This window comes from Myotis daubentonii, chromosome 9 (assembly GCF_963259705.1).
Source record: "Myotis daubentonii chromosome 9, mMyoDau2.1, whole genome shotgun sequence".
Taxonomy (NCBI): Eukaryota; Metazoa; Chordata; class Mammalia; order Chiroptera; family Vespertilionidae; genus Myotis; species Myotis daubentonii.
Genome location: NC_081848.1, coordinates 62,190,826 through 62,206,981, shown reverse-complemented (window position 1 = coordinate 62,206,981; position 16,156 = coordinate 62,190,826). Strand labels below are relative to the sequence as shown.

At 36.7% G+C, this 16,156-nt stretch overlaps 1 protein-coding gene across 4 annotated transcripts in view; it reads right to left on the bottom strand.

Moving 5' to 3' along the window:
• Window positions 1-16,156, bottom strand: part of METTL15 (methyltransferase 15, mitochondrial 12S rRNA N4-cytidine) — a 193,495-nt gene that overhangs the window by 99,603 nt on the left and 77,736 nt on the right. For 3 of the 4 annotated variants that reach the window (XM_059709181.1, XM_059709180.1, XM_059709183.1), the window contains exon 4: window positions 3,478-3,614. In XM_059709181.1, the coding sequence (XP_059565164.1) occupies window positions 3,478-3,614 (137 nt within the window). Of the gene's footprint in view, window positions 1-3,477; window positions 3,615-5,064; window positions 5,205-16,156 lie in introns of all 4 variants that reach the window. The other variant, XM_059709182.1, reaches the window with a different exon arrangement.

Genomic DNA, 16,156 nt, shown 5'->3' with positions numbered 1-16,156 from the left:
GATAAAGTGGTTTTCTGTGCTAAGTGTCCTTTAGGGCCCAGTGGTTCAGCCTCCCCAATTACCTGAGGAGGACACTCTTGGTGCACCCCCTTTTGGTCTTTGTGCACAGTCTTGTTGTAGTTAAGCCTTGATTGTTGTAGGTATCACTGGGAGGAATTGACCTCCAGGCCAATTGGCTGTGAGAATCAGCTGTGTCTGCAGTGGGAGAACTTCTGTGCTGGAGACACCCTTATGGGGCAAGACTTGCTTCAATGGGGCTTTGGTGCTCACTGAGTCTGCCCCCTGAGTGTGTCCTTTATGGTTCCACGGAGCTGCAAACTGGATGGTCCCACTCTGACCTCTGGGTACACTGGTTCCTGGATCTCTAGGGAGGTGCTAATCTAGCCTCTTCCTGAGGCTATCCAGCAAAAGCCTCCCTGCAGGGCTTGGGCAGGGCGGGTCCCATGGGATCAACAGGGTGGGGCTAGTAGTTATGGCTGCTCTCAGAGGCCCTACTTCTCAGTGTCCCGGCAATTGCTGTAAGCCCCTCCGAGAGATAGCTGCCCTCGAGTTCTGACAGATGCCAGACAGTCCCGCTTCTCCCATATGAGTCTGGGTCCCCAGAGACTCGCCTCGAACTGGAGCTCAGAGCCTGAGACTCCCTCCCGATTGAAAACGACAACCGCGCCCTCAGCCACCAGCCCACTCTGTGTGCGCCTCTGTACCTTAGTATTTTACTTCCGCACTGCGCCTCCTCTGAGTCTCGGTTTGCTTTTCTCTTTCCTTCTAGTTGTAGAATTTCCACTCAGCCAGCCTTCCTGTGGTTCTGGATGATGTCTGTTCCGTCTTTTAGTTGTATTTTTGTAGTGGTTGTTCGAGGCAGCAAACTCCCGTGTTTACCTATGCCGCCATCTTGGTTTTTCCTACATATTTATAATTTCTAATGTTGATTTAAAGTTTCTTACTCTCAGATTGTGTATACAATATCATCAATTTTGGGGGGGACTTTTATTTTCATTTTTTTCACATATTTTGACCCTTTTGAAAATTATCATTTGACTTTTTTCATTTATAACTTTTAACTATATAAAGTTTCTCAACAGAAACTGTGCATGCCAGAAGGGAATGGCAAGAAATATTCAGTTATTCAATTATATTATATAATTAATATAATTGATACATTAATTAATATATCAATTAATATATTTTATTGATTTCAGAGAGGAAGGGAGAGGGAGAGATAGAAACAGTAATGATGAGAGAATCATTGATTGGCTGCCTCCTGCACAACCCCTACTGGGGATCAAGCCCACAACGCAACCTGGGCATGTGCCCTTGACCGGAATCGAATCTGGGACCCTTCAGTCCACAGGCTGATGTTCTACCCACTGAGCAAAACCAGCATGGGCTACAACTGACTTTTAATATTATCTTATATTATTTCAGGTGTACAACAAGTTGTTAGAAAATTATATAATTTACAAAGAAGTGATCCCCCCAGTAATTCACGTACCCATCTGACACAACACATAGTTATTACAATATTTGACTATATTCCCTATGCTGTACTTTACATCAGTAACTTACTTGGGTCAACTGGACTAGGAATCATTGCCTTTAGAAACAATAAAATATAAGAAAATTCTATTTATCTATGATAGTGAAATACGATGGAGAGCTACACTCATTCTACAAATGTTAATGTGGACTCCTAAGATATTTCACAAACATGAATGCCCTACTATAAGTCTTAAAGAAGGTGCAACTAAGTTACACTGAAGAATGACAGTGAAAGGTTAAAAAAAAAAAAAAAGTACCATGCCATTAAGTCACTTCCTCATCTGTTACTTAGAAGAAAATAACCTGGGATTAAAATAATCAGATGTGATGCTGCAAACAAAAAATGTATATATTTTACATATTAATTGGGAGAATAAATCACACTAATAGATTTGCAAAGTGTTTGAGACCTGAAAGAGGTTGAAAAAGATTATTCTAAAATAGTAATCCAATTTTTATCCTTAGTCTGTGATTAAGCTTTTCCATGCTCATACTTACCAGTATGCTTTCACGAGAGAACTTTTTATAGTTAAGAGCTACAACTACTAAAAACTCTAGTTTACATCAAGTCAAAACTTACCTTTGATATCCTCATCAATTTTTTCTTCCTTCCTCCTTTCCTTTCCTTTTTCCTTTCCTTTTCCCTTCCTTTTCCCTTCCCTTCTCCTTTCCTTCCTTCCTTCCTTCCTTCCTTCCTTCCTTCCTTCCTTCCTTCCTTCCTTCCTTCCTTCCTTCCCTCCTTCCTTCCTTCCTTTCTTCCTTCCTTCCTTTTTGCCTTCCTCCCTCCTTCTCTGTACTCCTCCTTTTTATTAATCTTTATTGTTGAAAATATTACATATTTCCCCTTTCTCCCTCCATTGACCTCTTCCTGCCACCATACCCCCCGACCCCAGGCCTTCACCATCCTATTGTCTGTGTACATGTGTTATGCATATATGCATATAAGTTCATTGATTGATCTCTTCCCAACCACCCTCCCGTGCCTTCCCTCTGAAGTTTCATAGTCTGTTTGATGATTCCATGTCTCTTTACTACAATCTCTAGAGCATGAGACAATAGAACAAGTCCCCATTCCTGGTAATAGCCCTTTAGATAAAATTTGGAGATAGTCATCTTAACTCCAAGATAGTTTTGTTTTTCAGGCTGGTGGCCTTTAAACAACATAGCATATGTACATAACACTAATTCTAAATTTTTTTCTAAAGGAAAATGGTTTCACCACTTATCAACAATATTTTATATTTTTTAAAATTTCTATAATGAAAACTCACTAATTCTAACAGAGTTAACAGAAAACTCTAAATTCTCCTGTGAATTTCAAATTGCATTCAGAGAAAACAATTGCATTATATTGATGTATGTAACCTCATGAGTTTTGCAGAATTCTCACATACTTATTTATGCCACTAAATTCTTAGAAATTGTAACTCACAAAATTATTTTTTAAACTATGGGTTGTCAAAATATTATTCATGGTTGGATTTCAGCATATAATCAAATTTTAGCCAAAAGTCATTGTTGTGTTTATTCTTATTAATTCAGAAATAATAAATGCATAATATCATTATTTTAAGTGGTACTAGAAACATAAGTTACAGTAATTCTTTGGGGCAATAAAGGACAGGAAATACTGAAGGGGTGGAAAACCTTTTTTCTGCCAAGGACCATTTGGATATTTATAACATCCTTCTCAGGCCACATAACATTATCAACTTAAAAATTAGCCTTCTATATTTGGTCAACTATTTAATTAACTTGCCCCTAATGCCTTGGCAGGGCCAGAGTAAATGATAAGGCCTGTGGGCCTGATGTTCCCCATCCTGGACTTAGTGGAATGAAGTATAACATCATACAAGGGAGAAGAAATTCCAAGGTGGTAAACCAAGCTCTGTAAACCTTAGCTCTCAAATTAAATAATTATACAAGAGTAATACTTACGGATACAATTCTGAAAGTTGTTCAGCTATTGCATAAGCTGTCGAGTCTCTGTCTAAAGCATACAGAGTAATATCTGGCTCTTTCTGCAGAATGGCTCTTGTGTGTCCTCCTGAACCAAATGTCATATCTAGAAAAATCTAACCAACACAGAAAAAGAAAATTTACCACTTAGCTTGAATAAAACTTATTCTTGTTAGCTATCTTAATTTCTAGCAACATATGATTTTCAGAGCTGATAGCAAATACAAAAACAATTATAATTTTTGCCTCAAGTTCAATTTGCTATACAAGAGACCTGGATCAAATGTGAGTGATCAGTCCAAAAAACTGGTCAGAGGATCAGTAAAATGATAATCTCTGGCACAGGCCGGCCAATTCATGACAAATTTACATTTCACTCCATAAGGTCAAACTGGCCAGTGCTATGTGCTGCCAACTAAATGCTTTTCAACACCTGGCTGGTAATGATACTGCCAACACTTTCTCATCATTTAGAGATTCCCTACAATTAGTGTGTTTCACTTTTTCTTAATTTCTCTAAATGTCTTATATTAAACATAAAGATATTCAAGAATACAGTAAGAGTATGGTTATAGGACAAATATTTAAAAATCTAACCTGTAAAATTGACAAATTAACTAAAATTACTTGGAAAAAAGCCCAAAGCTTAAGTCAAAATGCTTGGGGTAAATTCTAGCTTTGCCACTAAGCAGCTGTACATCTTTGGGTAAGTTACTTAAAATTCCAGTGCCTTTAGATTTCTCCAGGATTTAAGAAGAAAAAGGTCTAGACAAAAGATATCAGCAATATCTATCTAATTTATAAGGTGACACATAATTTCTCTTCTAAAACAAGATTCTTTTGAGACTGAAAGACATGTCAGTAATAATTTTCCCCGGACAACAAGACATAATGTATGGAGTGCAGATCTTTAAATGCTAGGATCATTCTTGTTACAAAATAAAGTTAATTGAATCTAAATCTACTCCTTGGCTATTTTACTTGGACAGACCATAAAGAAAATGGGTCAGCCTGGCCAGCGCGGCTCAGTGGTTGAGCATCGACCCATGAACCAGGAGGTCATGGTTTGATTCCTAGTCAGGGTACATGCCCAGGTTGCAGGCTTGATCCCCAGTGCAGGGCATGCAGGAGGCAGCTGATCAATGATTCTCTCTAATCATTGATGTGATTCTATCTCTCCCTTTCTCTCTGAAATAAATAAAAATATATTGTAAAAAAAAAAAAAAAGTAAGAAAATGGGTCAGAGTTAAGCAAAAACCAGACCTGACCATAAGAAACATATGAATGAACAAGTTAGTTGGTTATAGCTGATTTTGAAGTAAAGACACCCTCAGCACATCCCCTCAAAGTTATGCTCTCAGATTAACGTGCCTTTTCAATAAGCTTCACTGATACTGTGAAAATAAAAACAATTACATCAATAATAATATTGAAAACTATGACAAATACAGAAACTATAAACCAGACCATTAAAAATATTTAAAACTTATAACTTTTTTAAAGTCCAAGAAGAGAAATTCTTGTAATATATTTAAATATTTCCCTGCCCTGAATGCTATAACTGACTTCAGGGAGAGTGTTCGTCAGAAACAAGGAACAATTATGCTTTGATTTTTCCATACTAGCTCCCATGCTGAGTCCCAGCCTCTGATCAAATCCTCAGAAAAGTTAGACTTCTATTTGAAGAATAATGTGGAGGAAATCTTCTGATCAAAATTGAGAAGAGGAGGGATGTAAAATATAAGTGATGTTCATGTGGTAAAAATGTACAAGCACTGCCTTTTAACATAAATGTGTTAACATAACAACCTTGCACTTCTATTACTGTGAGCACAAAAAGCACAGCAACACACATTTTTCATCATTTTAAAAAGTAACTTTAAACCAATCCTAAGTCTTATTATTTGTATGGTTGTTAGGATTACACAGTTAAATCTCAAGATCAAATAATTTCCTTTCCTACTCTGTATACTTATTTTATGCATCTACAAGTGGATAAAAGTCTCCCACCATACTTTATCCCACTTGTAAATTTGGTAGGGGTTTAGCGTAATTTAAATAAATAACTTCCAAGGCAAAACTGTAAACTATTTTCTTGGTATGGCCCAATATCAAGCCTTGCTTTAAGTCTGGATTTAAACTAAGAGTATATCAAATAAAATAATTTACATATGATTACTTTATCTCAAGCCAGGAAAAGTCCCAATCAATATTTAAAAGGAAAAATCCTCATCATTAAGAATACTCTGGAAAATGTGAGATGATTATAATTTACATGATTATTTTTTAATATATCATGATTATGCCCTTGGAGATGTACTAACAATCAAGGATGTTTCCATAGGAAAAAAGATCTATTCTTTCCAGTCAAGTGTAACACAAAACAAAAAGTGGGAGGCAAATGGGGATTTATGAAACTACAAGTGAACCCCATCATATGCCTTGGGTTAACAGGTGACTGGAGCCATCAATTTTCATTTTTAAAATTATAATGTATATTGCTCATCAAATATAATAGTAAATCACTCAGCACTACAATTGAAAAGGGAGCCAATTAGTTTTCTCTTCTCTTGGTCATTAACTTGACATAAGACCATTTTTTTAAAATTTATACAAGTTGATAATAAAATAAGAAGACTGGACACATTTTTTTTTTCATAATAAATGTATAAGAACAAATAAATCTCAATGTTTTAAAATAATCCTGTGTCTCATCTAAACATATGTTCAGATGTATATCTTATGCTCCAAACATACATGAAAACTCTTTATTTGAAATTACCTGATATAATTTATCTAAAAAGCCAAACCCATATTTGATACCAACAGTTTACTCTGGTAATTTCATTTATCACCTGTATGACCCGATCAAATCATTTTAACTCTCTGAGCTTCAATTGCTTCATCTAAGAAATGGGGATAAAATGCACCCCTATTTAAGCAGCTGGCTGGATAATGAACTGAGCGAGAATGGACCCAGTACTACCAGAGATTTCCATGACCCTTTTTGATCCCACAGGATCTGTAAAGGTTAGAACAAAAGGCATCTCAGGGAAAACTAAGTGTGGTAATTGGCTAGTGACAACATACAGGGCTTCTGCATAGTTCTGGATGGCGTGTGTGTGTGTGTGTGGGGGGGGGGGGGTGGTGGTGGGGGGTGGTAGATAACTGAGACTGATGGCTTCTCAGCACAGGTAGTTGAGGCTCAGAATCAAAATGAAGATGACTTTTTAAAAAAATACACTAGCATTTAAAAGAATGGATTCGTAACTATAATTCTCTAACTTGCCACCAATTAAATATAGTAGGTTCAGTGTACTATAGTAGGTGCTTAGTATATATTTAGTGATGATATATATTAAAAAAATCAGCCTCCATGGTAATTATGATAAAGATAGCAACACTCATTTGTGCTTATGAATTCAGAAATGCTCATCAAGATATGACTTATTACCATAGAACCATGTAAAACAATTGCAATATGTCCAACTTTTGAGTCATTAAACATCAATGTAGTCCCTAATATTACAAATTCATTAATGAACAGAACTTTTCGAGAACACTAATAGTGATCTGTAATTAATAGTGTCATATAACTAACTCTATATAGTATCACGTTTTTATTTGCTGATCAGCTGTCCTTTACATTTGAAATAGGAAAATGAACATTTATTATTTTAGGTTAGCTCTTTTAAGCAAATACAACTAAACGACATTTTATCCCCAATGGTCTTCTAAATACCATAGAAATGATTGGGTTCTACCAGGATGAGTCACACTTGCAAAGTTGAGCTATGGTTGTGGATCTGATATGGACAAGGTACAGACACAGAATTTCAGAGCTCAAAAAGATATAACAGACTATTTATTCCACCCCCTCATCTTACTTATGAGGAGACCAAGGCCCGAGGAGAGTAGCTGATAGCTAGTTGAGGGCAAAGCTAATACTAAAACCTAGCTCCTGTGCTCTTCCTACTTCATCTCATAATACTCCCCCACTGATATTATATAATTGCACTGAAATAAAAAAATTGTCCTTTCAAAAGTATTTTTTCTTAGTATGGAGATAGATGTGGGAACTTTGCATCTTTTTAAAACATATTTTTGAATTATAGCTGACATATATTAATTATATGAGTTCCAGGTATACAACATAGTGATTAGAGCCAGCCATGGGCAAACTACAGCCCGCGGGCCGGATCCGGCCCTTTGAAATGAATAAAACTAAAAAAAAAAAAAAAAAAAGACCGTACCCTTTTATGTAATGATGTTTACTTTGAATTTATTTTAGTTCACACAAAGACTCCATCCATGCTTTTGTTCCAGCCCTCCGGTCCAGTTTAAGAACCCATTGTGACCCTCGAGTCAAAAAGTTTGCCCACCCCTGGATTAGACATTTATATACTTTATGAAGTGATCAACCTATATAAAAAATCCTAGTTTAATTCTATTATTATACATTGCTGTCTTTCTACAGTATACCTAGTACCACACTTTCATACCTCTCCTATGTGACAGACTTTAAGACTTAGCTAAAGATGATACTGAAAGCAGAGACTGACAGAAATCAAGCAATTTGCCCAAGATCATCCTGCACAGACTAGATAATTAGATATTTTTTCCAATCCAACAGTTCTAATCACTGAAACTTTTACACTGGAATAACACTGCTACAATAGGACACAAAAACATTTTTAGCCATGAATAGTATGAGGGCAGATCTTCAAATTTCATTTTCCTAATGTTGATTAGTCATTTCCAATCTGTGTGAGATTTTTAATAGTAAGTTCTCATCTGAATTTGGAAACAATATGGTCTGGTTTCACTTTAAAATTTCTTCCTATGAATATTTTCTTTTCTGGAAATCACTCATTTTGATTTTTAGAATTAAAGTACTTTTGAAAATTTTAAAACTTCACCTATATGCAACTACTAGTTTCATTTTGAAATATAAAAATGTCTCAGCTCTTTACTTAACTTAGATATTTCCCCTGGGGTGATTAAATTAAAATGTGTGGCATTAATTAATAATCTGTATATTTACTTACCATTCAGTACAGCTTAGGATATGGAGGTAATACAAAGATATTACGTCATGGGCCTTCCCAGTTTGGTGAGGAAATTTAGACATGCACATAAATAACGACCAGTAAAAAGAAATCAACAATATAAGAAAGGCATAAATGACATTTTATAAGACTAAAAAATAGATAATTTATTTTAACGAGTAGTGAGGTGAATAAATTAAAATAGGTTATAATTCAGCTGGGCCTTGCAGGCTGGGCAGAACTCGGGACTCATCCTTTCTTTTTACTCTCCATATCCAGTTACCAAGTATTGTTGATTTTACCATATAAATAGGTCTTAAATCTTTCCAATCCCATTTTTAATTCAGGTCCCCACTTTCTGTGCTTTACTATTGCAATAGGCTCACAGCTCATGTCTATGCCTGTAATCTCACTTCTAATTCTTCTTGCTACCCTGCTAACAGTATGTCCTTTCTAAAATAAAATTATAGCATGTAACAATCCTATTTAAACTCCCTCACAGGCTTTTCAAAGCTACATAACAGAATCCCAACTAGCAGGCATAATGGATAATACTCTCCATATTCTGGCTACAGCATTTCTTTCCATCATCATCACTCACTACTCTCAGACATGAGTTTTACCACATTTTCTCTAGCCACACAAAAGTATGTGCTATTATCAAACATGCCAAACTGCCTTGTGCCTCTCTTCTTTTGTGTAACATTCTATCTTCCTCAAACTTTACTCTCAAATAATTATGACACTCCTACTTTGTCCATCGCTCTATTCTAAGAGTTGGAAATAGTAGGCCAAAATAGAAATGGCTCCTACTTTCACTTCAGCCTGGAGGTCTTAGTATCTTTAATGCACAGCTCTTTCTTTCTAAAATACTCCTCTATCCTCTACAGTGGTTCACAACCTTCTGGCCCTTTAAATACCGTTCCTCATGTTGTGATCCAACCATAAAATTATTTTCATTGCTACTTCATAACTGTAATGTTGCTACTGTTATGAATCGTAATGTAAATATCTGATATGCAGGATGGTCTCAGGCGACCCCTGTGAAAGGGTCGTTCAACCGCCAAAGGGGTCGCGACCCACAGGTTGAGAACCACTGCAAGATGCCCTAAACATCTGTGTCCCTGCTGCCAAAAAATACATGACACATAGAATGTAGTTAATAAGTAGCTAGTGAATAAATAAGTAAATAAAAACAGACTTAAACCTTAGCAAAGGCATAGGAATAGGAAAGGATATGTCATGTATAGGGAGGGCCAGTTGGACTGAAGTCCAGGATTTATTTAAATAAGACACTGGGGAGGAGAAAAGATAAATAGGGAAAAGTTATCAATTTTCTATGTGCCAGATATAGCGCTATTTCTTGTGATATGCTCCCTATTTTAATCCTCATCGTAGCCCTGTGAGATAGACAAACTAGGAAATAATGCTGGAATGATAGTGTGAAGTCAAACTGTAGCAGTCCTAAAGGGCCAGGATGAGTAATTGGCAGCCTATTTGCTAGATAATTTACAGACTTCTTTTCTTAAGTACAAAAATAATTTAACCGCCCGCAGTGTTAGACAGATGGTAGGGTGTGAGAACACAGTGGTGACCTGGTGTAGTGCACTCAAGTAAGAGGACACAAAGGCCTGAACTGGCAACCTGAATGGTGAGCAATGACAACAATAACAATGTAGGGTACATTTACTGAGTGCTTATTTCACATCAAATGTAATGCTAATATTTTATCTGCATCATTCATTCATTTTTTGAATAGCAATAAACACACACATGCACGCACATACATGTGCACATACAGTTAACTGAATGTGATTCTCAAAACCATACTGTGAGGTGCGTTACTATTTTATTTTACAGAGGAGAAAGGGTAGGTTTAGGGAGGATTAGGTAAATTGTCTGAAGCATAGCTAATAAATGGTGGAGGCAGACTTTAAAAACAATTCTGTCTCCTGAATATGTACTACTTTGCTTTTTCTTAGAGACGTAGAATAGACTAATTAAATGTGGTGAGTGGAGAAGTGAGAGAAATAAAAAATAATCACAAAGCATGCTATCTGGGTGACTAAGATAACATTTATGGTGCAATTCTTATGTGCCAGAACACTATCCTATATATTAAAAGGGTAATATGCAAATTGATCAAACAGCAGAACGACCAAAATGCCTGTGGCCCCTCCCTGCTGGCAGCCCTGCCCCTGAGCGGGCCCACCCACCCCGATCAGCAGAGGGGCCGGACAGCAAACCTGTGGGCCCTTGCCTTGGCTGGCCTACCCCCGATTGTCCCCATCAGGCAGGCCGGCTGGACCCCACCAGTGCACAAATTCGTGCACTGAGACTCTAGTAACTCATATAATAGCCTGTATGACAGATAAAATAATCCCATTTTACAGATGAGTATAGTCAAGCCATTTACTTAGGAAAACATGAATTGGTGGTAAAATTAGAGATAACGGTAAAAATTAGATAAGCATTTCTTTCTCTCCCTTTCACACTGCCCTGCCAACACCACCCCTGCCCCACTTCCAAAATAGTGTTAGGAAGGCAAGAAACAATGTCATACTCCAGAAGAGAAAAAACTAAAAGTATGAGAAGACACAGGCAGCTTGATAGGGAGAACAAAGAGATTTAAAATTTTCATGTGGGAATAAAATAACTCTTTGTAGTAAACTTGAAACAGTGAAGTGAGGGACATTACTGAACAAAGATTTTGAAAAGAATAATAGCTAAAAAAAATTAAATCCACAAATGTTATGCCATTAATCTATAGTGGGAGCAAGAAGTTTGGTTTTGAAAAATGTTTAAAGAACATTAAGTTCTAATTTTGTGTTTAAAATCTCATATTAATAAAAAACATTATATAATAAACACTAAGATAAATAATATTCATTACAAATATATATTATATTATGCCACCTTTGGGATTATTGTGGTACACATTTACCAAAGGCAGGCGGGGGGGGGGGGGGGAGGGGGGTTAAAGGGGCTTTGATGTAATTGCTGAGGCAAATGTTAGCAGAGGCAGAGAGTTACTAAAACATGATATGATAAAATATATATGATGATGATATGCTATAATGAATATTTTGACAAAAAACTTACTAGAGATATCTGTTTTAAAATCACTGAAATGTTTATAATGCTAAGGCAGGTTATTGTTCTACCACTGTGTACTGAATCACTCGGGACTATATCAATGACTTTCTCTCAGGCTTTACTTATCTTTTCTGCCTAATCTATTGACAAGTAAACATTTGTCACACTGATGCATTTGTAGACCTGAAATAAATTAGAACATATAACTGTGAACATAGAAAGTCATCAACCTTATAGTCAGCTAACATCCTGAGCGAACATTTTAATCTACGAAACCCACTTATTACTCCCTTGTCAAGGTCCGTTGAGTATCTGCCTGCTAGGTGCTTATTTTGTTTAATTTGTAACTATTACATGGGTTTATGTAAAAGGAAAAAAATCTAAAAAGAGCATAAAAGTTATATCACAAACAAAACAATGCATTGCAATAGATTTATCTCTTTTCCCACTTTATCAAGAGTATGATGTTACTATGACTCATTCTCCTAAATTCTGCAAACATTTCATCTTATAGTTTAAATTCTATCCTATTTACAAAAGAAATCTTTACTTGTCATAACAGAACTCATTTTTAATCTTCTTTATAAAATATGTCCTTCAATTATATTGAATTAAATGATTGCAGTAGTCATCCTTCTTGGCAATGAGTAACTTTTATCTGTACCACGGGATGAATTTCAATCAGAAGTCCCAGCCATGTACAGTGGACTGACATTTGATCAGCTTGCAGATGCAATGGATGAATTAACATAAATAGCTAAAAATACTATGGCATGGCTGATTTCAACAAGCTTAATTTCACAGAGATCTCTTGTGAGATAATGCCAATATGTCAACATATTTTCAAATAAGAAAATTAGTTTTTATCTGCACCTTCAAGAAATTAGTACAATATATTCTGCACATACTTTCCCATAAACACATTATATAACTACTGAACATGCTAAGTAGGTATTTTCTTCTAAAAATTATCAAACATATAGTTTATAGTAGTTGAAAAAGAATGCAAAAATAATGCAATACCAAGCTCTTTAATCAATGTGTTCAGCAAATGTTCTTTGCAAAAAATAATGGGGGGGGGGGGGGAGATGTATGGCACAAGTCATTTTGCTAATGTCAGTCTCAACATGGTTCTAATGTTAAATTCTTATCAGCATTAAAATAAAACCAATGATGGTAAAATTTTCCATTACTTGGCCTTCAAATAACATCATTTCTATGCAAATCATGACTATTATGTGCATACAAGGGCAGGCAGGCGAGTAAGAACTTCCATATTCTTTACCTTGTTTGAACATGCAATTCAAGTTTGGACAAGTTTCAGACTCAGAATAGGAAACACTACATCACCATAAAACCTTTGTGTGAAAATGTTAGAAAGTAAAATTTAAGATGTGAAAAAGTTTCATAGGCAAGTAAGAGGAAAAACAATTAAAATTATTAAATAATTAAATAATTAAAATTAAAATAACTAGAAGAGGCGGGTCCAATAAAATAACTAAATATTTTTACAACAAACTGCTTTGTGACTTTCAAGTATTTTATAAAGTAAAAGACAAGAGACAAATGATGAAGCAGGTTGTAAAAGAAAGAGACTGAGGTAAAAATCTCTGCTGTCTGGTCCAGAATTTATTATTGAATTGTCATAAAAGTTGAGTAAGTTATTTAAGTATTCTGAATCTCAATTTCTCATGTATAAGTAAAGACAAATACACTGTTCTAGTCCACATCATCAGGTTATAGGGATATGAAAAATAAGACAATACGCAGGAAGAAAAATAAAGAGTGCTCTAGAAATATTACTAATAAAACTCAGTTAAATTAATAAATAATTCTTTATAAAACACCTAAATTTCATAATAATTTAGACTAGACACTAAAGTATTTCTCATATAAAAAATTTCAGGGCTTATAAACTTGAAGAAAGACTAACAAAACCTTTATAAAAGGAGCTTCTCAATCATGTAACACTTCTACAGTGAGAAATTTCACTAATTTTCAAATGCAATAAAAATCATCAATGGCATATCTGAAATAAGACAATTCCATAATTAGTCTGACTTTGCTATGTCTTAAAACTAAGAAAACATCTTTGAATTATCTTTTAATTCATCCCAATTTGAAAAAAATGCCACTTACAACATGATCTTTTAAATAATCTTTCAAGACACATTTTAGAATGTAAATATTATTACTTTTTTTCAATAGAAATAGCTTTAAAGAATTTTATTATTTCCTTTTAAATTTTTATCACCCTACTAATCATGTTTTCAAGTATGTAAACAACTCCACATAGGAACAATGAAGTTGACAGTGGGACTAACTTAACTACGCTGTTATTTTGCCATATTATTAGGAGCAAAGCATCTATAAATTTACAATTTTCAACTGACTAGGAAGCATTTATTCAACTTTCAAAGTGGTAGTTGACTCAAAGGAAAAAATATTCATACTAAAGTCAATTAGCTAATTATCTTGACAGTAACATAAAAATTATGCATTTTTATACATTCTGTATGGAGAACACAATTTTGAATATAAATTCTGTATGGAGATACAAATTATAAAATATACTCTTAGTGTCCTAACGGAAACTTGGAAAGTCCATTTGGAGAGAGCAAACATACATCAAAAAATGATAAAATAACAAAGAAAACTCCGAACATGCCAAATGCCATTACATGATAATGTTAATAATGAGTAAACTGTTTTATGGAAGGAAATAATATTCTATGCAGGTATGGTCTGAAAAGTCTCTTTTATCAAAGAAGATGACCCTGAGTGAAACCTGGATTATAACTAATTACAACAGAAGAAATAAATCTAAAGGCAAAGATACTTATTCTTAAATCATTAATTGACTTAATTGTATGCTATACAAAATTTGTAATAAGAAATAAACCAGGTGGACATTCCAGAAAACTGGAATCTTAAGCCAGCCAATGAAATGACATTTCAATTTTTCATTTTTATTTTTTATTATTATTTTGTAAGCTTTTATTTTTTTTTTTTTGCTTTTTGCTTTGTTCTCCTTTTTTTGGTTTGCTCCTTTATTTCCTACTTCTTTTCACATTATTTTTTCAACCACATGAGCAGCAGACACGTGAGCGGTACGCTCTTGTCCAGGGAGCATCAGCCCCGTGAGCAACCTGCCTCGAGCCTAAGAGCAGCAGCCTCATGTGTCCTGCCCCGGTCCAAGGAGCAGCAGCTGTGTGAGCAGCCCACTTCCCTGTCCGAGGAGCAGCAGCCGCACAAGCAGTCTTCCTACGTATGAGGAGCAGCAGCCCTGCACAGCCTGCCCCCATCCAAGGAACAGCAGCTGTGCACACCCTGCACTAGTCTGAGGAGCAACAGCTGCACAAGCATCTTGCCCTTGTCCAAGCAGCAGCAGCCGTACGAGCAGCCTGCCGAATCCGAGGAGCAGCAGTTCTGCGAGCGGCCGGGCCCCATTCGAGGAGCAGCAGCAGTCCACCCTGGTCCGAGGAGCAGCAGCCACACGAGCAGACCGCCCATGTCCTAGGAGCAGCAGCCCTGCGCAGCACGCACTGGTCCGAGGAGCAGAGCCACAACAGCCTGCACCTGTCCAACGAGCAGCAGCCAGGTGAGTGGCACGTCCCTGTCCGGAGGAGCAGCCACACGTGCAGCTCACTCCCGTCCAAAGAGCAGCAGCCGCGCAAGCAGCCCACCCCCGTCTGAGGAGCAGCAGACTTGCAATCAACCTGTCCAAGTCCTAGGAGCAATAGCCCCACAAGCAGCCCACCACATCAGAGGAACAACAGCAGCGTGCAGCCAGCCCCCATCCAAGGATCACAGCCATGTGAGCAGTCTGCCCCAGTTCGAGTAGCAGCTGTGTGTGTAGCCGGCCCCCATCCAAGGAACAGCAGCCTCCTGATCATCACATCCTCTGTCTGAGGAACAGCAGCTGTGTGTGAAGCCTCCCCCCACCAGCCAAAGGAGCACCACAGCTGTGAACAGGACCCACCAGAGGAGCTGCTGCCAAGTGAGGAGCAGCTGCTACCACAACCGCCCGAGGAGCAACCACAGCCCAAGGAGCCACTGCCACCCAGGGAGCAGCCACTGAAAGATTCAACATCTAGAGATGTCGGTGAGGTCAAACATGGGTAGACAAAGAAACCCCCAAAGGAAAGAAAAGGAGGACTCGCCAGAAAAGCAGCTAAGTGAAATAGAGGACTTCAGCATGACAGAAAAAGAATTCAGATTAAGGGTCCTAGAATGCATAAACTGGATGGAGGAAAAAATCAACAACTTATGCAAGAATCAAGAAGAAACGGATAAAAAAAATCAATAAACTATGTAAGAACCAAGAAGAAATGAAGAGTGATATAGCTGCAATAAAAAACACCATTGAAAGTTTCAACAGTAGACTAGGAGAAGCAGAGGACCGAATTAGCGAATTAGAAGACAGGGAAGCAAAACACACCCAAACTGAACAGCAATTGGAGAAAAAAATTAAAAGACAGGAGGAGAGCCTAAGGGAGCTATGGGACAACATG